The sequence below is a fragment of the Musca vetustissima genome, unplaced genomic scaffold (assembly GCF_032173495.1).
Source record: "Musca vetustissima isolate MV318-11 ecotype Yass unplaced genomic scaffold, APGP_CSIRO_Mvet_v1 utg29023, whole genome shotgun sequence".
Taxonomy (NCBI): Eukaryota; Metazoa; Arthropoda; class Insecta; order Diptera; family Muscidae; genus Musca; species Musca vetustissima.
This window is the reverse complement of record NW_026877765.1, coordinates 192,594-218,290: the sequence shown is the minus strand read 5'-3', so window position 1 is coordinate 218,290 and position 25,697 is coordinate 192,594. Positions and strand designations below refer to the sequence as shown.

The window sequence follows — 25,697 nt, the reverse complement described above, 5'->3', positions numbered from 1 at the left end:
AAAATGGCTAAAAGACGACATGTCATATGAAGGAATATGCATAAAAAAAATTGCAACTACACTACAAATCTATTTGTGTCAATTGTATTTTATGATGATGAGGATGTCTGTCGTCTTCTCAATCTTCATAATGGCCATAAACGATTAGAAATGAAATGGAATGGAACAAATGCATGAATGGTTGGCATGCAACGTTGGGGGGTTGAATGCAGAACCAACCGAAAAAAAATAATAAAGATAATGAGATCCCCCGTAAGGGAAGACGGAGGAGAGGGAAACAATCATGACAGATGTCAAAAAAAAGGATATACGAAAATTTCCGAGGCCATAAAGAATATTTGTCTAAGGTCTTGTACGGAGGAGATCAATCGGAATTACATTTAAATAAATAATTTATTAATATTTATTGCTTCGTGCTGGGTGTGGTGCATACTTTTAGGGGTAACATTTGTTAACATTTGTTAAATGGATTTAAATTGGTGTTAAAGCTGACCTCAAATAAAATTGTAGTTTTCTAATATGTTTACTAAAAAATGTCCTAAGAATATACCCAACTGCAATATTTCCAAAACATTGTGCATACTTTTAGGTGAACATATGTTCGTACTAAAACAAATGGCTATATTACATGGATTAAAAATGATGTTAAATGTGGCCACAAATAAATTTGTATTTTTTTTAAAACTTGTAAGAAAAAATATTCGCTAAAAAATACCCGGATGTGGTATTTTCAGAAGGATGGAGCATACTTTTAGGTGAACATATGTTCGCTCTAAAATAAGTTCCTGGCACCTATATTACAAATCTCATTTCTACCTCCCAAATTACTGAAAATGTAATTTTTATAAATAAATTAACTGAATTTATTGCTTAATGTTACCTATGGTGCATACTTTTAGGAGAGACATGTGTTAACATTTGTTAAATGGATTCCAAATGATGTTAAATGTGATCACAAATATATTTGTAATTTGTCAAAATTTTTTCTTTAAAAAATCCATAAAAATATACCCAGCTGTAATATTTCCAAAATATGGTGCATACTTTTAGGTGAAGATATGATCGCACTGAAATAAATTACTAACACCCACATTACAAACCCCACTACTTCCACCCAAATTATTTCAAATTCAATTTGTATAAATTAATTAGCTAAATTTATTCCAAAATGGTGCCTACTTATAGGGGTAACATGTGTTAACATTTGTTAAATGGATTTCAAATTGTGTTAAAGGTACGTCAAATAAATTTTGTAATTTTTATGAAAAAATATCCGCTAAAATACCCGGATGCGGAATTTTCAAAGAGAAAGTGCATACTTTTAGGTGAAAATATGTTCGCACTAAAATAAATTACCAGCACCCCCATTACAAACCCCATTTTTTTCGTCCCAAATTATTGAGAATTCAATTTGTATAAATAAAATAGCTAAATTTATTTCAAAATGTTATGCATGGTGCATACTTTTAGGGGTAACGTATTTTAACATTTGTTAAATTGATTAAAAATTCTTCGAAATTATTTCTTTAAAAAAATTCACTAAAAATATACCCAGTTGTATTATGTCCAAACCAAGGTGCATACTTTTAGGTGGACGTATGATCGTATTAAAATATATTACTAACCCACACTCCAAATCATATTTATTATCCCTAAATTATTGAAAATGCAATTTATAAAAATAAATTAGCAAAATTTATTGCTAAATGTTAGCATGCATTAACATTTGGTAAATAGATTTTAACTGGCGTTAAATGTGTTCACAAACAAGGTGCATACTTTTAGGTGGACATATGATCGTATTGAAATATATTTGTAACCCATGTTTCAAATCTCATTACTTCCTCCCAAATTATTAAAATTTCAATTCATACAAATTAGCACTATTTATGATGCATACTTTTAGGAGAGACATGTGTTAATAATTTTAATAAGATTTAAAATTAATCTTAAAATTTAACACAATATAATATTAATTCCAAAAATTGTTCCAAAAAAATATCCGCTAAAAGTATGTCTGTTTACAATATTTATAGAACTAAGTGCATAATTTTAGGTGGGCATATTGTCAATTGTTATGAATGGTGCATACTTTTAGGAGCGTCAAGTGTCATCAGTTGTTAATTCGATTTATAATTAACTTTCAATGTTTAACACAATAAAATTTAAATTCCTAAAATTTCTCACAAAAATTTCCACTAAAAATATATCTGTTTTTAGTATTTATAGAACTAGGTGCATACTTTTAGGTGACCATATGTTCGCATTCATATAAATAGCCTTTACACACTTAGCTACAAATCCCATTACATCTTCCGCCTCCCAAAACCCCTAAGACAAATATTGTTATTCTGCCCTAGAGTACACATGTTCCTAAAAAAAATCCTTCGAAAATAAATTCTATTTATCCGTCATAATACCCTAATTTCGGAATGGAAAAGAGGAAGGTGGAGGAGATCTCCATGCGGAAGACTTAGTAGTTTATGTTTTATGATCTAAGCACATAAATACAATGAGTAATTTTCATTAATTATTAATATATTTGAAAAATCCACCCCCCTCAGTGCTAACTAACATTCATAAATATGTATGTCCATAAATGTTGGTTGTAATGAATAAATACGAGTGTGTATGTGTTTGGACGACCTAGTAACTAACTATGTTTTTTGAGGGTTGCTATGGACAACTAACTACTAAATACACAAGTAAATACGTACGTACGTTCATACATATGACCATTATCATCATCATAAAATGTCACAAACAAAAATTGAAAGCAGGAAAAAATTGCAAAAAAAAGAAATAAAAATTAAATGGACTTAAGAGTTGTAGACATTTTTAGAGGGGTCAAATAAGTTTTTTTTCAATTTTTTCCTGGAATCATATTTTCATAAACATGTTGAGAGGAAAAGATAATTAAAAGTGCAATTGCTTATGTATGAGTAACAATTTATTAGGATACAAATTTTGGGAAAGGGAAAAGGGAATTGAAAAACAATTTTCTGGGAAATTTTAACAATTTACTTTGCCAAAAAGTATGCCTTTCATAATTTAAAGTTTAAAGATAATTTTTTAAAATAACACATTTAAAATATTTAATAAAAAAATTTAATTAAGTATATTTATATTTTAAGAAATATCTGTAGGAACATTTTCATTAAATATATGAACTTATACATAAAATGAAGACAAAGATCCCGTAGAGTTACTACAGTTTTGAAATCTGTGGATAAAGTCTACATTGATATTTCCCTCCATTAAACTTTATTAAATAGATAATTTTCTCTCTTCATAAAGATTTCTATAAATGTAGGAAATTGTTCATAAAATAAAGGAACTTTTCCATACAGAGATGCCAAAAAATCGTAGAGTTTTTTTTTTATTTTGAAGTCATAATTATTCTCAATTAAGCATAATAAAATAAAATAAATAAAATATCACAATTAAGGAAATACTTTTTATAAAATTTCTTTTGATATAGGAAATTGTTCATTAAATATATGAAACTCCTACATAAATTAAAGACAACAATCTCGTAGAGTTACTCCATTGAATATTATTAAATAGACAATTTTCTCTTTTTGTTACAATGTTCCTAAATGTAGGAATTTGTTCATAAAATAAAGGAACAAAGGTAAATTGATTTATCTTCGATTATGGGCAATTAAATTTAGTTGTATTCTCATAAACTTACATTAAATGTAGGAAATTGTTCATTAAATGTGTGAACTTCTACATTAATTTAAGACAACAATCCCGTAGAGCTACTATAGTTTTGTGGATAAAGCCTATATTGACGCTTTACTTCAGTAAACATAATTAAATATAAAAATTTTTCTCTTCAGAAAAAATTCCTAAATTGTAGGAATTTTTTCATAAAATTAAAAAAAAACGTTTGTATACAGAGATGCAAATAATGTCGTAGAGGTTTAATATTTTAAAATCATAATCGATTAATTTATTTATCCTCGATTAAGTATAATTTGACTTTTCATAAAGTTTTCTTAAATTTAAGGAATATTTCATATAATATAGGAATTTTCCTTAAATTTAGGAATTCTATAATAAAATGTAGTTTTTGTAGCTTTAAAATAAAAAAACAAAACTTATAATAGCGACGACTTCTTTCATTGTGCAGTTCATACATTCTATGAATATTTACATAACAATGCATAAAATTTATGAACTTGTTCATAATTTTCCTATATTTTAATAAAGAAACTGCATAAAATCGTATAAACCCAAGCAAAGTCTCACGAGGATTTTTTTCGAATAATTCTAATTGGAAATATTTGAAATTTACCGACAAATACAAATATTGTTGCATACTTTTAGGAATTTTTTATTAAACCAAAATTTGTTTATGTAAGTATGCAACACAGCAGACATTGGATCCCTATGTTTTCGATTTTTTTTTTCATTCAACATTTCTGTAAACCATCAACCCATTACGCATTACCAGCACAACTAAATGCGAATGTGTAATGTTTTTGAGGCACGCGTGCCTACCCCAATGGTAATCGGAATAGGAAAAAAAGTGAATGTTGTTGCTTTTTGCATAGCCATGCCATCCACCTACCACGTGCCTGAATACAAATGCAATTTCGAAATTATTTTCATGTGTCCACACGTCCCGACATACAAATTGTAGAAAATAATGGTTTGCCTTGTATGGTTTAACATTTACAAAATAGTAGAAGAAGAACAACAACAAAAATATATGTATATACACATGCATCCAGTCAGCCAACCAGCCAGTCATCCAGCCATATATGCAGGTTATGCTATTACATTTATTGCCTGAACTGAAACGGGCTCATAGTGGTGATACTATCAGCCAAGCGTAGCATATGATCAAGTGCACTGGGAGAGAGAGATGGGCGAACATAGAGATGTGAATGTTGGAAAAAATGCAAAAAGTAAAACTTTAGTATGTGTCTGTCCAAGCTCTGTGCTTTTTTTCTCCAAAAGAAAACCACCCGCTGGGCTTATTACGATTTTCAATTAGCAAAATTACTTAACAACAACAAAAACACAAACAACATCGTACAGAAGAAGCAAAAGCATGAAACAGAACAGCATCAACAGGAACATAAAGTAAAATAGGAAACAAGTGGAAACACACACATACACACAGACCAGCTAACTGGCATATCCTTATGCTGTGTGGCTGGGTGTGAGTTGGTATTTGTGTGGCAATTTTTAATGCTTTTAACCTTTAAAATGATTTAACACAAAATGAAAGTAGCCAAGAGCCATAGTTGCCTGCATTGTGGAGAAAATTTCTCTCCCTCCGAAACAAATCATTAAACTTAAAGGGCTAATATGTTAGCCATTAATACAACAAAAAAAAGTGGGCGCAAACCAGGATATTACCGTCGCTGGCGGATTGTAGTATTTGGCAAGGTCGCCTTTATGGACTCCAGACAAGCATAAATGTTTGCCGGCCATGCATGAATGCGATTTATGCTTAAAGAGATTTTAATTTGGGTTTGAGAGAGATTTTATTTCGTAAATTAATTTAAAAAAAATTAACGAATTAGAAAATTCAATAAAGATAATTGGATTTGAAAAATTGACTCTTAAGAAAAGAGAAGGGTGATGGGAAATAATTTCCTAAAATCTATGAAATTTTTCCTAAAAAATATTTTGCTTGTGAAACTTAGAAAATATAGAAAAATATTCCAATATGTTGTTCAATAATCCCTTGTTTTATCGCTTAGCTGATTTAATCTGGATTAAATAGTTGCTCCTAAAAAAATATGTAAATATTCATAGTTTGTATGAAATTTAGACATTTTCCTAGAAATACATATTTAGAACATTGAATATAGTTTTTAATAGCTTTTCCATTTCCAACCTCTAAATCTGCAATTTAAAGAAGCAAATATTTTTTAGGAAAAATATTCATACATTTCAGGAAATGCTAAGAAACATTTCATACTTTTAGAGAACAAAATATTAATGTGCTTTTAAATAACTGTTATAGTTTCTAACTCTAAGTCAGTAATTTGCATTATTCAGGTAATCGTTCCTACATTTAAAATACAGATTTTTAGGAATATATTCATACTTTTAAGAAAATGTTAAGAAATATTTCATCCATTTAAAGAACAACACATTTGTAGTAAATTTTACAAAGATATTATTTTTTCTCTTACTGTTTCCCCATTTCAGGAGTATTTCACACCATTCTATCCTTCCATTCCTAACATATTCAGCTACACGTTACAATGCATTAGTTACGAATTTCGTAGGTAAATGTTCGGTAACGAATTTAAAAATCATCATCACAGCAGAAAAAAACCCAAAACACATTACAAAGCACCGATAGATGTGTGTGAAAATTTTTGAAACACGTACATGGTTTTCCAATGTATTGAATGATTTTAGGTTTTTCATTTGCTGCTTATTTTTTATTTTTTTGGCAATGCAATTTCAAATTGAAAAGCATTTCTTTTTTATAACAATTTACAAAACAACAATTGCAGATGCCCCGCCATTAAACAATTGAACAATTTTCAAATGTAAAATGCAACAAAACAAAAAAACGGGATAGAAAAAAAATTGAAAACTTTTTGGATAATTGTTCTTTGAATTTTCTTTTTTGAGTGGAAAAAAAAAAAAATAGAAATGTGTGTTAAGTTTGATTAGTGAGGGATTAGAAAGAGAAATTCTATCGAAAAGTGGAGCAGATAAACAAAATATCGCAGAAATTAAATTTGTAAATATACACAGAGCATTATTTTGAAATTGATGGGGTTTATGAACAAATTTCATTAATTTTATGAAATAAATAATAAAATTTTATGAAAATGTTGCTTTATTTTAAGAAAAGAAGACTTATATATTTCAAAAAACGTTTGGGGCAGATACAAATAATTCCAAAGAATTTAAAGTTTTAATTGTACATATAGGATTACTGCAGCCTTTATGCGGGTTATGAACAAATTCATTACTTTTATGAAACAAGTCATACTTTGTATGAACAAGTAACTTTATTTTAATAACATATGAATTAAGTATTTCACACTTTTGTTTAACTACTTTCAATTAATTATTTTCAAATTTGAGGCCTGGTCCATAGACAGCGTATTTGTACTAATACTTTCATTTATTTTGTGAAAAATATGATTGACTAGAAAAGCCATTCATTTTATGAAAAAGTTCCTGTATTTTAAGAACATAAGAATTATATATTTCTTATTTTCAAATTAATATTTCCTATAAATTGCTTTAATATATTTAGAAATCGGTTCAAATATATGCAAAGTTTACGAAAAAATGTATTTGTTTTATGAAACAAAACATTAATTTTATGAACAGATTCCAATATTTTAGGATCATAGGATTTCTTTATTACATATTTTTGTTTAAATGCTGTTGAACAATTGCGTTAATATTTATTGACACCGATTCACAGATTAGTTAAGGTTATGAACAGTTTCATATATATAAAGAAACAAATAATTAATGTTATGTAACAATTCATTACTTTTATGAAAAGATGTCTGCATTTTAAGAACATAGGATTTATGTATTTCATATTTTTCGTTGAAATAATTTTTATAACTGGTTTGAATGTTTTTTGCATCCGTATAATAAATGCATTTTTGTTTAGTTTACGATCTGATCGTTACCACTTTATTTAGGTTATGAATATTTTCGTTAATTTTATGAAACAAATCATTAATTTTATGAAAAGTTACCACTATTTTAGGAACATAAGAATGATATATCCCAAATTTCTTCGTTTTAATGCCCTCGATCAATTGTTATGACATTTATTGGGACCGGTTCAAAGATTATATTATATTACAAAGAGTTTCATGTGTTTTATGAAACAAATCATTCATTTTATGAAAATGTTCCTAAAATTCTAAGAACATAAATGAATACGAATACAGTAAAATAAACAAAATGTAGTTTCATACTTCAAAATCATTTCGAATGGCTATTTTAAAATCTTTTAAAGAGTTTATGAAAAATGTTTATGAATATATTTTGAAAATTATGAAACATTCTTGAAATAATTCCTAATTTCAGAAGATAAAATTACAGTGACTTTATGAACAAATTACCGAGAAAGATGGACGAGTGTTTTACATTCATAAATCATTACGAATTTATAAAGGTGTTGCTTGAGGATTTATTTTGTTTAGAGTTATTTGCATAAAGATTAGGCTAGGCAGGAAAAACGGAGTTCTTATATCAGAAACTGTAATAGTAGAGGTTAAAATGGAAACATATATAATGAGTAGATACTTCTATAAGGAACTTCATAAAAACCTTTAATTTTCCTGAAATCTTTATGAAAAAATCTGTAAGTGTAGAATATGAAAACAGTCAAACTTTTTTTAACCTTAGAACTTTAAATTGTAGACATGTTTTAATGAACTGTAGTATGAAAGAATTTTAGAAAATTAGTTCTTAATTTTAGAAGTTCAAAATGTAGTCCGTTTTTGGTGAATTGCAGTATGATGGAAAAAGTAGGGTAGGTATTCCTAAGTTTTAAAGAATTTTAAAAAGAGTGGATTTCGAATTTCATATGGTCAAAATTTGTAGGATTATATTTAGGTTAGCCTGTATTTAAGAAGGTGTCACTTGCGGATTTATTGTTAACAACATTTTTTGGATGATGTATAGGTTCGACAATAGAACGGGGTTCTAATATGAAGAGGGCAAAGTGGGTTCCTAGAACCATTATCCTAGAACCATTCCACGATTTATCTATCCCCTTTAAAATGATTTTAATCCAAAGATTATTATTATTTCTTAAAGGAAATCTTTCTTTGTGAGTTACAATTAAATTAATTTCCTTGCCTTATCTTGACATCGAAGCTAATTCTACTTCAGGGAGTTATAACATTTAATATTATATGCCAAAAATTCCAATAGCAATTTGTATGGTTGACCAAAAAATCAATTGAAGGGACATATATTTTTAATCAATATAACGATATGACTTCTTCGCCTTTCTAGAAAAAAAATAATCGTTTATTTTAATTGACTTGAAATCAATTGCCTGACAATTTTCCATTTTTTGCATAGCCTCTAATATCATTGACACTTCTCCTTCTTCAGAATGCAGGAATCTGATATTTTTCGTATGTTTTTTTTTCCTATTAAATCAATCCCATAAGCTCCTTTTTGAAAGCTAGCTAAAGACGGACAGACAGCCGGCAACCATTTTCCCGCATTTTCATAGTTTGGGAACGACCTCCACACACATCCAAATATTACTTGGTCGCCGTCGTGGTCAATATACTTTTATTGGCTTAACCGTAATAACCATGTTTTTTCCCAATTCACACATACATATATGTTTTGGTGTATATATATGGCTGCCTTCTCTGTCTCAGAGTTCGAATTTCCCAGCTGCCCTAGTCCCCGGTCATTATTTTTCTGTTATTTTTTTGGATTTTCTTTATCGTTTTCGTTTTTTTGTTTTTATAAGATTTCATTTCTTTTTTTTTGCGCCCCCAATTCTAGTTGCTGCTGTTGTTGTTGTATATGTATCCACCACACATTTTCTTTAATTAGATTGTTTTCCATTATGCGGACTTTCTTAAGAGTTTTTTTTTCTTGTATGGTCATTGGACGACTTGGCTGGGCTTTCACGCAGAGTGAAAGGAAACGGATATTAATTACCTGGCAAAAAAAATTGTTTGTATGTGGTGGGGGAGAGTAAAGGAAAATTACTGGAAATATTTTTTTTTATTTGATTTTGGTCTGGGCAATTGAATTCTTATATTTAACAATTATTTTAAATTAAAAATTGAAAATTTTATTAGAAGAAGGGCACAGGTGGGTGTTTGGGGAGAAAAACGTCAATTGGCTCTTATTAAGAAAATTGAAAATCTCAAGACTGAAATCTCTTGATGAAATAAACATATAGATGACCTATCACATGGCTTCTGGGAATATAACAGATTTAAAGGACTCACGGAGATCTTCTTGAAAATAACATTGGTTTCTAATAGGAAAATGGAAATCACAATAAAAATTAGAGATTTTCTTTTGGTCCCTAATGACCTTCCACAGATAGGGAACCACTAAAAGACTTCTAGACTAGTGTAGTTCTCTAGAAGCTCTCATATATCTCTACAGGGCCTTCTATGTCTAAAAACCTATCAATTGTCTTCTATCTCTAGAGGACCTACAAAGAGTCCTCCTTTAAAATACCACTACAAGTTATCCTCTAGAAGGTATTCTATTTCGATCTCTAGAGAGCCTACAAAAGGTCATCCATCTATAAATAATTTCCTTCTCCAGAGTAATTATAGAAGGTCTTTCATTTGGAAAATTGAAAATCACAAAAAAAATCTTTTAGAGATTTTCTTTGGTCCTTAATGACCTTCCACAGATAGAGAACCACTAAAAGACTTTTTAGAATAGTGTAGTCCTCTAGAAGCTCTCATATATCTCTACAGGGCCTTATATGTCTAAAAGACCTCTCAATTGTCTTCTATCTCTAGAGGACCTACAAAGAGTCCTCCATTTTTAAAATACCACTACAAGTTATTCTCTAGAAGTTCTACAGAAGGTATTATATTTCTATCTCTATAGAGCCTACAAAAGGTCATTCATCTTTAAGATACCACTACAGGTAATTTCCTTCACCAGAGGGCTTATAGAATGTCTTCTATTTGGGAGTCTTCAGGTATTTTTTTCTTCCTCCTAGAAAATTGTCCACCTGAAGTGGACCTCTTGAAACTCATCTTGAAAATGACAGTTGATTTTAAGACCAAAATTAAAAATCTCAAAAAACAAATCCGATTTCTAGAGATAAACTTATGGAGGACCATGGAACTTTTCTATAGACCCTTTTCAAATAAAGGATACTAATATACCACCTTTTATAGATGAAGGGAAAATAAAAGACGGACTGCAATACTGTAGGCCTCTGGAGGACCTTTATGTCAGACCACTAATATGTATTCCATCATTGGATGACCTCTAGATTGCCTTACATCTTAGAGAACAAATAGATAGTCTTCTATTTCTAAAAGACCTATAGAAAAGACCACCAGAAGGTATTCTACATCTACAGTATTTGTCGAAAATCCTCCAATTTTCTAAGGTTTTCATATCAAAATAGTCTCTCAAAATGCTTTCATCTCTAGAAGGTCTTCCGTTCCCAAAAAAAATCCTCGCCTTATATAAATCTTAAAAAAAATATTTAAAAAATCCACGCATGAAAAAAATTATTTAAAAAATCCAGGCCTTATATTAACAGCGGAAAAAAATATTAAAAAAATCCACGCCTTTTGTAATTGTGTATCTAGAAAGTCTTCCCCAGAAGGCCTCCGTAGAAGTCATTTCTTCTTTCTGATATCGATAGAAGACTTCAGATATATCTAGAAACACGGTATGTTGGTTTCGATCTCTAGAAGAACTCCAGACGGCTATCTGTCTATAAAAGTCCTCTGTAAGACATTTAGTAGTTCTGTTGGCGATAGACTACCATCTAAGCTCAGTATAAGGTATTTTCTATTTAGAAAACCTCTAGTAGACCTTCTTTGTCTAGAAAGTCTTCTAAAGAAAGCCTCTGCAAGTTCTACTATATTTAAAAATACTTTAAAAGGTCTACTTCCTTCCGAAGACCTTGAAGCCCTCTAAATCCTACCAAACTCATATCGTAACTTCTCTTTAAAAATAACTAAACGCAATTTAATAATGACTACCAATGTTGATCCTTGCCCAACAAGGTTTCCCTTAGGTGAATGTGTGTGGTGTGTGATAAATACCATCACACATACATTCACACGTATTCAAAACAACACACATATATCACAACCCCAATCTCGGCACGTGTCAATATTTTGAAATGTCACGTAAGTGTAAACGCACACAATCATACATACAAAAAACTACAAATTCTTGTTGGTTGGCGTCATCCAACAGTACAAAAAAATGTCTTTCAATATCCCAAATACTTTAACACCGCCACCAAGACCTGGTCAAATATTCTTTTTTCGCTTTAGGCTAATACAGCAACAACTACGACGACCAACAGTCAGCACAAATAAAAGTAAAATATTGCTAAGAAGTGAGAATTGTCATTGACAATTTTTTTCGGTTGTCCTGACGGCTTGGGGGGATCTCCACCACACATTGACGTAGTTTCTGGCTGTCTCGTTGTAACAATTGTTGTAACTGTCAGTTAATGTACTTTTAATTTCTTTTAGTACAACACGACAAAAAAAGAAGGAAATTCTTGTAAACATGAAAATTTCGACGAGGACATCCAAACATATCTAACAAATATAAGGGAGAAGAAGAAGAAAAATACACACACACAAATAATGGAAACTCCAGCAAAAATGACGGAAGTGCTATTTTGTTTGCAGAGAACGCAAAAAAAAACGACACAACGAGTGTAAGGGGAAAAAAATCGAATGGAATGGAACACAAAAACCTTCCATGGAACATGGACAACATGGCGTCATTGTCATTATTTTCTATTACAAATGTTTTGTTGTTGTTATTTTCAGCTATTCCATAGATAGTTAGTTTTCCTCGCTTCCTTCCTTCCTTCCTTCAACTTCCAAATGATATATCGATAGTATCGCCTTTCATTTCATTTGGAGGGAGTGGTGAGTTATCATTCTCTATGGAAGGGTGAAGGTGTGCGCAGTTTGCTGGGGGAATTAAAGTTAATGGTTAGTAGAGACTAAGTTCGATTTTACTTAGTACGGTTTTAATGGACAAGGAAGACAGTGATTTTTGTATAAAAAAAATCCATATAGACCTTGAAAAAAATTATTTATAAAATCCATGCCTTATATAGACCTTGAAAAAAAGTATTTATAAAATCCATGCCTTATATAGACCTTGAAAAAAATTATTTATAAAATCCACGCCTTATATAGACCTTGAAAAAAATTATTTATAAAATCCACGCCTTATATAGACCTTGAAAAAAATTATTTATAAAATCCACGCCTTATGTAGACCTTGCAAAAAATTATTTATAAAATCCACGCCTTATATAAACCTTGAAAAGGATTATTTAGAAAAATCCACGCCTCTTGTAGTCCTTGAAAAAATTACTTAGAAAAGTCCACGCCTCTTGTAGTCCTTGAAAAAATTACTTAGAAAAGTCCACGCCTCTTGTAGTCCTTGAAAAAATTATTTAGAAAAATCCACGCCTCTGGTAGTCCTTGAAAAAATTATTTAGAAAAATCCACGCCTCTGGTAGTACTTGAAAAAATTATTTCGAAAAATCCACGCCTTCTGTATTCCTTGAAAAAATTATTTAGAAAAATCCACGCCTCTTGTAGTCCTTGAAAAAATTATTTAGAAAAATCCACGCCTCTTGTAGTCTTAGAAAAAACAATTATTTAAAAAAAATCCACGCCTCTTGTAGTCCTTGAAAAAATTATTTAGAAAAATCCACGCCTCTTGTAGTCCTTGAAAAAATTATTTAGAAAAATCCACGCCTCTTGTAGTCTTAGAAAAAAAAATATTTAAAAAAATCCACGCCTCTTGTGGTCCTTGAAAAAAATTATTTAAAAAATCCACGCCTTTTGTAGTCCTTGGAAAAAAGTTATTTAGAAAAATCCATGCCTCTTGTAGTCTTCGAAAAAAAATTATTTAAAAAAATCCACGCTTTTTGTAGTCTTCGAAAAAAAATTATTTAAAAAAAAATCCAGGCTTTTGTAGTCTTCGAAAAAAATTATTTAAAAAATCCACACTTCTTGTAGTCCTTGGAAAAAAATTATTTAAAAAATCCACGCATCTTCTTGAAAAAAATATTTTTCTATATTGCCTCCCACAAACCACAATGCCTTTTCTATCCATCTTCAAATGAATGCCGTCTAGTTAGCGAGGAATGGGAATTAAAGCTTTCCATTATTATTAACGATTATTTGTATGTGTGTGTTTGTGTTTCATTGGAACAATAACTTCAAATATAAAATTTCTATTCGCCCAACTGGGAATACCATGGCAAGTAGTCAGAGTGATACACTGACAAATAGCAACGCAACTAGAAAGAAGGAAATTTGAGAAGCAAGTAAAAATATCATCAAATTCGACCCGATTAAATAATATAGTCATAATAATAGGTCCAAAAACCTCCAGCCGGTTTTCTCCCTCTAGGGGACCTTCGGAGGAATGTCTACTTCTTGAAGGCGTCTCTAAGATTTTCCACTTCAGGAGTTTTTCCTGTCTGGCAGTTCTTCTTTGTTTAAAAGACCTTTCAAATGTCTTCCATATCTAAAAGACCTCTGGAAAGTCCTCCATCTCTAGAAGATGGAACTTTTTATACCCTTTTATTACTAACAGGGTAAAACCAAAAAAATCGAAGTAGGTTGAAAAATAATATTAGACTAAACGTATCCACAATAAAGAAAATTAGGGACACTTTGATATGGGGCTAATCCTGACACTGGGGCCAATATTGATAATATTTGGTAGTGAGATTTATAATGAATATCAAATAAGAGCCAATTCGTTATAAAAAAAAACCGTGCCCAAACTCCCCAAAATTCCGAAATTTGGGTGCTGCCCCAAAAAGTGGATCAATACTTATAATTTTTGGTAAGAAGATTTGTTACCCAAGTAAAAAGTGTAAATTTACAGATTTCATTCAATATTTTCAGCTCAGTGTACCATTACCCAACACCATTCATTCTACCCTAACCTAGCCTAGCATTCCTCTTCTTCTTCTGCTTTTGCCACGAGACTGGAAAGCGTCTACTAAAAAAGAAGCGATAGCACCTAACATATTGGCTAGAGCTTAAGTCAAGATAAAAACACAGCAGTGCAGAACGAAAAAAAAAAAATACAACAACAACTAACTACCAAGGAGACTTGAATTACAAAACAAAAACAACAACAGCAACAACACTACTAATCATTTACAGGGGGTGGATTTGTTAATGGCAGTGCTTTTTATTTATATAGAACTGCGGGTTTATGCCAAACCGAACGAACGAACACCCGCACACAATGTTGGTTGGTGGAAAATTTTAACTATTGTTGTAATTAACTTAATACAGTCTAATCGCTGGTTGTTTTATATTTCGTGTTTTGTTTTTTTGCTATTTCTGGATTTCTTTTGCCTGTTTTTAGCGCTAAAGGAAGGAAGGTATACAAGTTCTTTTGCAATGATGCCATGGCTACCACAGTTGGCACCAACCCCTCCTCCCTCTCCCCCTTCAAACATGCTTAATTCATTGTATGTTTTTTGTTGTTTTTTTGCTCATATTCCTTGGAGTTTATTTGTGTTGTTAGTTAGCTAGCTCTCGGCTCGACTCTATCCACTAGACATTTATCCTGCACCTCCAACTCCTTTTTTTTTTGGTTTTACAAAATCGTAGTAGACAAAAGTCTGCTTGTAATGATGAGTAGAAATGGCAAAAGAGAGTTAAAGAACGGACAATGAAAAACACATTGAACGTCGAACATGTTTTTGCCATTCGTAAGGAGTTTTTTGTCGTTGTTGTTTGTTTGCTATGCACCATTGATGTTCAATTTGACAACAACAATGGGAGCAGCAGCAATGAACTTTTAAAGCACTGGGGAATCGATTGTGTTTTTTCGAAGCAATTAAAGATTTCTTTTGTTTTTGTTGTTGTTTTGTTTTTCGTCCTGTAACCCAAACAAACAGGGAGATTTTCATTTACAGAAAACGAAATTAGCTAATGGAAAGAAAGATGAAGAGGGATTTAAAAATGAAGATGAAGATGAAGTTAACAAGGAGAACGTTTTGAGGAATTTTTAGTATCTAAGCTAGAATCTAAAAATTCTCCCAAATAGATTCTATTTTTTCAGATTGATAAGTGGCTCATAGGGCCATATTATCTGTATTTAAATTACTAAATTAAATATTATAGTCATAATAATAGGTCAAAAGACCTCCAGCAGGTTTTTCTCCCTCTAGAGAACTTTTGGAGTAACGTCTACTTCTTGAAGGCATCTCTTAGATTTTTTACATCTAAAAAGTTCTTCATGTCCACGAACCTTGTTCAGAATCTTCTGCCTCCTCAGGAGTTTTTCCTGCCTGGCAGTTCTTCTATATCTTACAGACCTCTACTTCTTGAAGGCATCTCTTAGATTTTCTACCTCTAAAAAGTTTTTCATGTCCACGAACCTTGTTCAGAACCTTCTGCCTCTATAATACCTCATGAGCTTTTCCTGCCTGGCAGTTCTTCTATATCTAACATACCTCTTAAATGTCCTCCACATCTAAAAGAAGAACTCTGAAAAATCGTTCATCTCTAAAATACCGTTAAAAGATAACCCATCTATCTCTAAAATACCAATAAAATGTCCCCTCTTTATAGAAGATATCTACAAGGCCTTCTATCTCTAGAAAAACGCTAAAGGATTGTTTATTCCTCAATTACCAATAGAGGAGCTTCGGAGGAACGTCTACTTCTTAAAGGCATCTCTAAGATTTTCTACATCTAAGAGATTTCCTCAGGAGTTTTTCCGGTCTGGCCGTTCTTCTATGTCTAATAGAACTCTCAAATGTCCTCCTTATTTAAAAGACCTCTGAACGTTTTTTAGATAATCTTTAGAAAAACTCTAGAAGATTGTCTGTCCCTAAATTATCCATAGAAGGTTTTCTATTTCTCCAAAGGACCTCTGGTAGATTGTTTATCTCAAAATAACCTATAGAAGGTTTTTTTTATTTCTCCAGAAGACCTCAAGAACATTTTTTCTATCATCAGAAGGTCTTCAAAAGATCTTCTCTCTTTAGTGGAAATCTCGAAATTCTTTTAATTTCAAAAGGCCTCTCTAAGGTTTTATATTTGTAGGACGTTTTTTATGACTAGGAAGCCTGTGAAAAATTAAATACCTCTGGAAAGTCTTCCATCTCTTGAAAACCGATAAAAGGTTATCCATCCATCTCGAAAATACGTATAAATTATGCTCCCTTTGAAAAAAAATCTCTAGAGGGCATTCCATCTTTAGAAGAACTCTAACAGATTGTTTTTCCCTAAATTACTTACAGATGGTTTTCTATTTCTTCAGAAGAGCTCAAGAAGGTTTTTTTTATCATCAGAAGGTCTTCAAAAGATTTTCTCCTGAATCTCCGAAGGTATTTTATCCTTTATCTTTTTTCCTCAGGAGATTTTCCTAGCTCTCATAGAAAACCACTAAAAGATTTACCCTATTTTGAAAACCTGAAGAATATTGTATATCTCTGGATGAGCTACAGGAGGTCCTATATTTATCCAAAAGACCTCTAGAAGTTCTTCTAATTCTTTAGGAGAATCTTGAGAATCTTTAAAAATTGTTTCTGATTGATGTTTTCTCATAGCCTCCATATGAGAGTACCGACCGATAAGAGGTATCCTGAATGTTCACCTTATGATGGTGGAAGGAAAAAATTCAGCCCAGCCTAACTTAACCCATTTTTCTGCTTACTTATTCTCGGCTTCTTTGGCCTATTTTTGGGAGGTTGGGAACAAAAAAAAAAAAAAATGACCAAAAACCACGACTAAAGATTTCGATTGTCTATACAGCCTGCATGCTTCAGCTTCAGTTTTAAAGAGTCCCTGCTAATGACTCCTCCCAGTCATAATGACCCCTTGCTAATAAAGACTACATGCCATACTTTGCCATGTCATACTATAAATACTCCATAACCTTCAAATGGTTTATAAATACTCGCGGACTATCAGCTTGTCAATCAAAACCCCCTCACTAAAAGTCTTTCTGAGCTTCATCTATAAAGACCACATGAACTTCAGTTCTTTTATAAGGACTCCCTGAATTTCAGATAGTCTATAAAGACTACATGAGCTTCAGCCCTTTTCAGTTTACTAAGCTGGTCTATATTCTGGATGTTTATACAGGTGTATAAGGATTTTCGGATTTTCAGCTAGTCTATAAAAACCCCATTGACTTCAACTCTTCTATAAAGACTCCCTGAGCCTTAGACAGTCTATAAAGACCTCCTTTTCAGGTAGTCTATAAAGTATACCTAGCTTGTATCCTAAGCTCATCTATAAAGAATTCCTAAGCTTCAACCTCATGAAAGTCTATAAGGACTACCAGAGCCTCAGCTCATTTATAAACACCCCATGAACTTCAGCTCGTCTATAAAGAATCCCTGAGCTTCAGCTCCTGCTGCTTCAGCACGTCTATAAAGACCTCATGAACATCAGTTATTCCATAAAGACTCCCTGAGCTTCAGATAGTTTATAAAGACTTCCTGAGCTTCAGCTAGTCCATAGACTCCCTGAACTTCAGCTCATCTATAAAGACCCCTGAAATTCAGGTCGTATGTGTATAAAGAACTCATGATGCTCGTCTATAAAGGCCCTACGAACTTCAGCTCTTCTATAACTACCTGAGCTTCAGCTCGTCTATAAAGACTCCCCGAGATTCAGATATTCTATAAAAATAACCTGAGCCTACAAAGACTCCATAATCTTCAGTTTGTCTTTAAAAACTATAAAGATTCATCTCGCCCATAGATACTCTTCCATAAAGACTCTTTGAGCTTCTGCTTCTCTATAAAGGCTCCCTGAGCTCTCTCTTTTTTAATATTTTCTTTAAGAATATCTCCAAGTTGGTCCAAAAGTTCAAATTTATTTAAGAAAAAAACTTCAATATTTTATTCAAATTAAATTTTGCATTATTTTCCCTGAAACTCCTTTCAACATTACTAACAGTTATCTCAATGCAGTTAGAAACAAAAAAAAACTTTCTAAACGATTGTGACAATTTTCCATTTTGGGCTAGGAATACTCCTCAACCAAACCGAGTGGGATGGCTTTATACTCCTCCCTCCCTCCCTCAGAAGAAAAAACAAACGATTTCCTTTGTTATTAAGTAATTTTTATGTTAATAATGACTTGAAACAAGGATAGGCAACAAAAAATCCGCTGTAACGACCATCGAAATGAAATTCAACAATAAATTTACACTTCAAAGCTTTGTAAGCCAAAAAATGAAAAGGAAAAACTGCAAAAACAGAATTGAAGTTAAGGGGCGGATTTTTTTCTGCAAATTTTTGGTTTGGGCGCTAGAATGACAATGCATTTTTGTGGTTGTTGTTATATTTCCTTTTCTTTTGTGTAACGCTCAGCACAAAAATATGCCACAAAAGACAACGATGCAGAAAAAGCAGAAGAAACAATAATAATGAATCCTTAGAGAATTCTTTAACTCCCCCAACCATATAAATCCCTTTCCATTGCGACGTTTTTTTGCCATTCTCTATTAATTTAAGTAAGAATTGCGGATTTTATTTGGAGGCTTCCCTACGATTTTTTTTCATATTTTTTTCCTTTTTTGCATTGGCGAACATCAATGAATGGCTACTTAAAAAAATATTGGCATAAATTATGAACAACATTACACTTCCGTTTCGTTCCATTCCGATGGGCAGGCCATTGCCGTATGGCAAGCAAGGCGCTCCGGAAAATAATGGATAATGGCTAAAGGAAATTCATGGAAGAAAAAAATATGTGGGGAAGTGGAAAAAACCGTTAACTTAGCTCTCTGACTACCATCCAAAAAGGATGTCATATCGATAAGGATCAAATGCTGGTTAAAAGGGGCCATCTTTGCCACACAAAAAGAAATTTCAGTGGCCTAAGAAGATATATTGGCTAATGCATTGTGGTAATGATGGAGGGAGGAGGAGAGATAAGTACGAAGCTAAAATCTAGGCTGTCGTCATCATTTGTGGCCAGGCCATTTCTTGTTTTACAGTTCATTGAGCCGTGTTGATGGCTTCTGTTCGCTTCAAGATGCATTGCTTTTAGTTATTGGCCAAGTATATCTCTCTCAAAAAAAAAAAAAAAAAAGAACGCATCTAATGCAAATGACTTAAATCATTTAGAACTTGAAGTGGTGGTTAAAAGGATGTGTTAAAGAAGGGATGCAAAAAAAATTTTTGTGGTTTTGAAGAAAAAACTGATAAAAGGGAAAGGGCTTGAAATGCTGTTCAATGGAAAGGGAACTACTTATGATTATGGCAGTAAGATTACATAATAGATATCAATTGCAGAAGTCATTTGGTGGTCCCGTTTTCCGCATTTTTCCTTTGGATTTTTTTCTGAGCTGCCAAAGGAAACTTCATTAATTTCTTAGGAAAAAAATTAAAAGAAAAATCATTTTTTTCATTAAAGGGGCCTGCCACCAGCAGCTGGTAAAACTGTCATAAGGTCGGTAAGCCGTTAAATGACTAAAAGGACGAAATGAATTTATCTGCGAATAGCTAATGAATTGTAATTGAATTGGTATTGTTTCTGGCTTTTCCGAAAAAAATTACTCAAGGATGAGGAAAATAAAAATGATTGATCGGAAAACCCAGGGGGGCTTCATGTGGTTTTGGTTTAGAAGAGCATACAAATATTTGTAGAGGATATTTGAAGCCATAGCAAATCCTTTCTGCAAAATTATATAAACGAGAGGCGGAAGGATAAATTCCACAGTCCCTATATAAACACTGCCTGACATTTAGGTCTTTAAAGCTCTCTGGGCCTTATTTCGTTTCCACAGAGTTCTTTAGGTTTAGATTGTGTATATGGAGTCCTAGAGCTTCGTATAGTCATATAGACTCGCTCAAAATAAAAATCGTCTTTAAAAGGCGTCCACAATTTCGATTCCCTGAGCTAAAAAGATTACCTGAGACCCATTCACGTCCAAAGGCTCAGATTGTCTATAAAGACTACCTGACCATCAGCTGGTCTCTAAAGACTCTCTGATCATCAGCGGGTATCTCAAACACTTCCTGAGCATCGGCACGCCTCTAAAAAGTCCCTTGTCTTCAGTAGATGAGCTGAAGACTCCCTGAGCAAAATTTCTTTTTCACAGAGCTCCTTAAGTTTAGCTTGTCTATGAGGACTCCCTGAACTTTGGCTCATCAAAAATGACTTACAGAGCATTAAATCGTTTCCTAAGAAAGCCTGGACTCTCAAAAGACTGCCTGAGCTTCTGCAAGTCTATATAGACCTCAGTACAGATTCTCCAGACTTCAGCTTGTCTAAAAATACACCCTGAACTTCAGCTCATTTAAAAATGATTCCCTGCCTATAAAGACTCTCTGAGCTCCAGTTCATTCCAAAAGAATATCTGAGTTTCAGATCGACATATAGACTTTTAAAGGATAGTCACTAAAAACTGCCTGACCATCAGCTGGTCTCTAAAAAGCTGAAAATGGTCAGCACGCCTCTAAAGAATCTCCTTTCTTCAGCTCCAGTTCATTCCAAAAGAATCTCTGGGTTTCAGATCTTTCAAAGGCTCAGATAGTCTCGAAAGACTGCCAGAGCTTCTGCACGTCTATATAGACCTCTTGAGCGACTCCTAAGCTTCAGATTATCCCCAATAATTCTCTGAGCCTCAGTTCGTTCCTCAACAATCCGTCGGTTTCATATCTCGCCTGTAAAGACCCTCTGAACTTCATATCATCTCTACAGATTTCCTGAACCTCAATTAATTTTTACCTATAAAACTCCCTGAACTTCAGCTAGTCATAGAGACGCCATAACCTTAAGGTCGTCTTAAGAATCCGCTGCCACTTAAGGTCGTCTACAAAGGACGCATGAATTCCAGCACTTCTATGACGATTTCAGGCAGTCTTCGAACTTCATATATTCAATACATTTATATTTCAATACATTTTTTCTATATGTATAGAAAATTCTAAAAATAGTTTTTTGCCTAGACAGATGTCACCCACCACTTCCCCCTATTAACAAATTTTCAAATGTCTATTTTTCAAAATGTCAAATGTCAAAATTTATTACAACATTTCCAAATTTATCAATTTAAAAAAAATAACACAAACAAAGACAAAAAAATATTCTCTTCCAAAACAACCTCCAAAATTTTAACCATGATTTTTCAACACCCATTACAGCCTCCAAATTCCTTATTTTCTTCCTCTTTCTCTTCCATCCTCTATTCTCTCCATCGAATCGTGTTTCTTCCCTTCACAGCATCTTATTAATATATTTATCCACATAGGACCACACAATTTTCGATACACAAAACAGCGACCAGGCACCAAGCCAAACGTATCCCGAAGATTCAGCATCCATTAGTGGGGAGTAAGCAGCGCTAGCGTTTTCGGACATGTTTCTTGGTTGTTTGAAATTTCAGGAAAAATTCTTATTGTTGTTTGAAAATATATTCAGCAAGGCTTCACACGTCTGTTCGTTCAGAGAATATTTTTTAAATGTTCGGAAAAATATTTTTTATTTGACAAAACGACAATTTCAAAATCAAGGCCTACTGAGAGGAAAACTAAGTTTTTTGATATAAAATATTTTTGAAAACAGTGTTTTCAAATCAAAGTGGTTTTTTAAAGGAGTTGGGGGAAAATAAAGAGTTATTTTGAAAAACTATCGGCAAAGACCTTAGGAAAATTTAACTTTTTTTTGAAAAAAGGAAAAAGCTTTCAAAATTTCCCCAATTAACCAAAGACTTTGCAAAATGTCTTCTAGTTTGGAGAGACTTCTGCACTGAAGACCTCCCGAAATGTCATCTATGTGCGGAATATATTGAATACTGCAAACAAAATCTTCGGTGGAAAAACGAAAGGGGCTCGTATGGTTAGAAGAATGTCAACTCCCCTAACACTCGTCTTCTATGGGTAAAAAAATTTCTACGTTCGGTCAATAGACACCTATATAGACAAAATATATTTGAAGACAGTTTATAAAGACTTTCAATTTGTAACCGGATGACCCTTCAACGCATCTTCCATTCGCAGAAGATATTTGATCATGTTAACATTTTCCAAGAGGGTTTCAAAGGTTATAAAATATAAATTGTTCCTATAATCGGAAATCATGCTTATCGCCTTCTATCTTCAGAAGACACTTACTGCAAAACGCCCATTGGTCTTCTGCAAATAGAAGTCAGTTCGAAAGATCTTATCTAAATAGGAGAACTCGAAACAAATATATTTCAAACCCTAAACCTTTTCAGGCAACTTATATCGCTTGAGAGCAAAAATTCGGCCATTGGTCCAGCCAGATAGCAATTCTTCCAAACGATCATTAAAAATTTGCATTAAATGAGGATCTTTTATGGTTCGATTACCGTTCAGGGCCTATAAATTTTTGGACAGAACCTCTCCAGTTTTTATACCCTCCATATTATAATATATTAAATTTATCATTTCCGACCCTATATCAGCGTAAAATTCTATGACGATTTAAAAGTTTCCGTCTGTCTGTTGTAAACTCTCCAACTTTTTGTCTGCAGGTAGTTCAAGTTCGAATATGGGCAATATGGGACCACGTTTTGGCATAGCCCCCATATAAGGGTAACTCCTCATTTTCGGTGTTTTGGGGTTCTTGAGCGCGTTTTTCAATCGAGTACAATGAAAGTTGGTCCTTTATCGGATAGCTCAATTATAGGGTTCCCCCAATTTTCGGTATTTTAGGCTTCTTGAGCGCGTTTTCTATCAAATTCGCTGTAATGTAACACTTTGGGCTAAAAATTATAAATGTCAATTATTTTGATAGAGGAATCTTGATTCCAGGAGAACTTCCATAGAGGATAGGAATATCCCCATTTTCTAAATAAGGAACATAGGTAAATATATTTTCTATTAACAAGGACCTTTCAAGAGATCTTCAATAGATAGAGGATACCAATTTCAAAAAGTATTTCATATCAAAAGGACCTTTCAAGAATCGTCCATGGGGGCGATACCTAGATAAGATAACTACCATTTAAAAAAGAGAATTCCGGAGAAAAAGCGAACATCGAAGGGAAAATATATATTTTTTAAAGAGGTTCCATAAGGAAAAGTTTCAAAGGATTTCACAGAGTAAACATATCTTCTATTAACGAAGATCTTTCAAGAGATCTTCAATAGATAGTGGGAACTACGTTCAAAAAGTCCTTCATAGAAAAAATACATTTTATGGATCGTCCGCAGAGAGGATACCTTTCAAGATATCTACCATCGATGAAAAAAATACAATTCCAAAGGTATTTCACATGGGAATGACAGTATAAGGGATCAGCCATAGAGAAAGGAGTCCTGGAAGTGAACAATATTTTTTGTTTCAAGAGGTTCCATAGATAAAAGGCCTTCCAAAGGCTTTCACAGTTGAGAAACCCTGGGAAGAACCCAGATTTTCATTAATGGTCAGAAGAGGTTCTTTCGCTTAGAGATTAAAGGAATTTCTTTGAGGCTCTAGATTTTACAACACAAAACAATAATTGTTTACCGAATAAATGTTTATTTCGTTCAATATTTAAGGAGTAATTTATTCCTACTTTTTTCAGACCATCGATTTTTCATTGTTAGCATTTTAGCCATTACCATTTATGATGAAGCAACAGCAGCAGGGCGGCTTACTTAACATTTGGAATCAGAATTTTTGCGCTAAATATATTTGTATTTTGTAGTGGTGCTGGAGAAGCTGTTTCTTTCACATACTCTAAAACTAGTTAGGTTATATATTTATGTATATATTAAAGCACATATGTATGTGTGTATATAAAACTAAAAATGGAAGATGGCTGAACAAAATAAGACTTAAAGTAGAGACAGACGCAGTCTATAATGGCATATGAAGGCGGCATTTATGATTGGAAATTTTCTTCTCTATGTGGGAATGAGAGAGACAGAGATAGAGAGAGTGAAAGCGAGGCGATAATTTCCCAAGATATTTGGTGCAAAAATATGAAATTAATGATATGGAGACATGCATTACAAAATAAGGCTTATGAAAATAATAATTATAATACTAAATAATATTTGTTTTTTAAAGGAAATAATTTAAAGCATCTCTACTAACCTTAATGCTATCATAGCAGGCGGTCACCTTGCCATTTTGCACTTCAACATTTGCAGGCGGATGGGCAAATTTACATTCGGTATCTTGGCGGGAACATTTATTCCTTTGAAATTCACGACATACTTCTAGCTGGAGCCAACGTGAATCTTTGCCATTTAATAGGCTGGTCATATTAACCATAGCGGCCATGTTTGTTTGTTGTTGTTGGGGGGGAGTTTTTTGTGGGTTACTGCTTTTTTGTTGTTGTTGGGTTTTTTTTTACTTATTGCTAGCTTTGCTGGCGTATTATTTTAGCTGCTAGCTGTTTTATTGTTTTTCTTTTGTTGTTGATGGATTTTTTGTTGTTGGTTTCTGTTTAGCAATAAAACACCACAGGACAGTCTAGTTTTTGTTTTTTTTAGTTTTACATTAAAGAAAAGCTGCCGTATAGTAGTTGTTGTAGGATAATGGTGATGATAATGATGTGGGGATACTGGCCAAAAAAACTCTGGGCGGGAAGGAGAAGATTTTGATGATGAGTTGACTGGGGATCAGATAGTCGTAGATTTTAGAGGGATACGAAATCAAAAAGGAGTTGCGGGACTAAATAGAAATAGTTGCTGGATTTCGATGCGATTCCTTTCTAATTGATGATGGGCAGGATTTGCTGCTGCTCCGGGAGTTTGTAGTTGGGTTTTTTTATTAATCCAGACTTTGTAACATTCTCCTTTCTTCGTTTGCGTTTCTTGGCTAGAACTGTTTTGTTTTCTTTCGTTTTCCTTTTTCTTTAGCTGACTTTTTTTATATTTGTAATTTTTTCTTTTGTTATTTATTTCTTGTTGTCAACTTTTTGTTAGGGTTGCCAAATTTCTTTTATTTTTCTTCTTTGAGTTTCTTTTTAATTTTTGTAAAATTTTCTTTTATTTAAAAAAAATCACTCACAAAATTACTTGATTTGAGTTTTTTTATTTTTCTGGATTT

The 25,697-nt window shown here is 32.5% G+C and overlaps 1 protein-coding gene across 1 annotated transcript; it reads right to left on the bottom strand.

Annotated features, from left to right (window-relative positions):
• Window positions 1-24,704: 24,704 nt before the first annotated feature.
• On the bottom strand, window positions 24,705-24,943 carry LOC133322449 (protein muscleblind-like). The gene has a single exon (XM_061531446.1). The coding sequence runs from the start codon at window positions 24,924-24,926 to the stop codon at window positions 24,705-24,707; it is 222 nt and encodes a 73-aa protein (XP_061387430.1). The 5' UTR covers window positions 24,927-24,943.
• Between the last annotated feature and the right edge of the window lie 754 nt (window positions 24,944-25,697).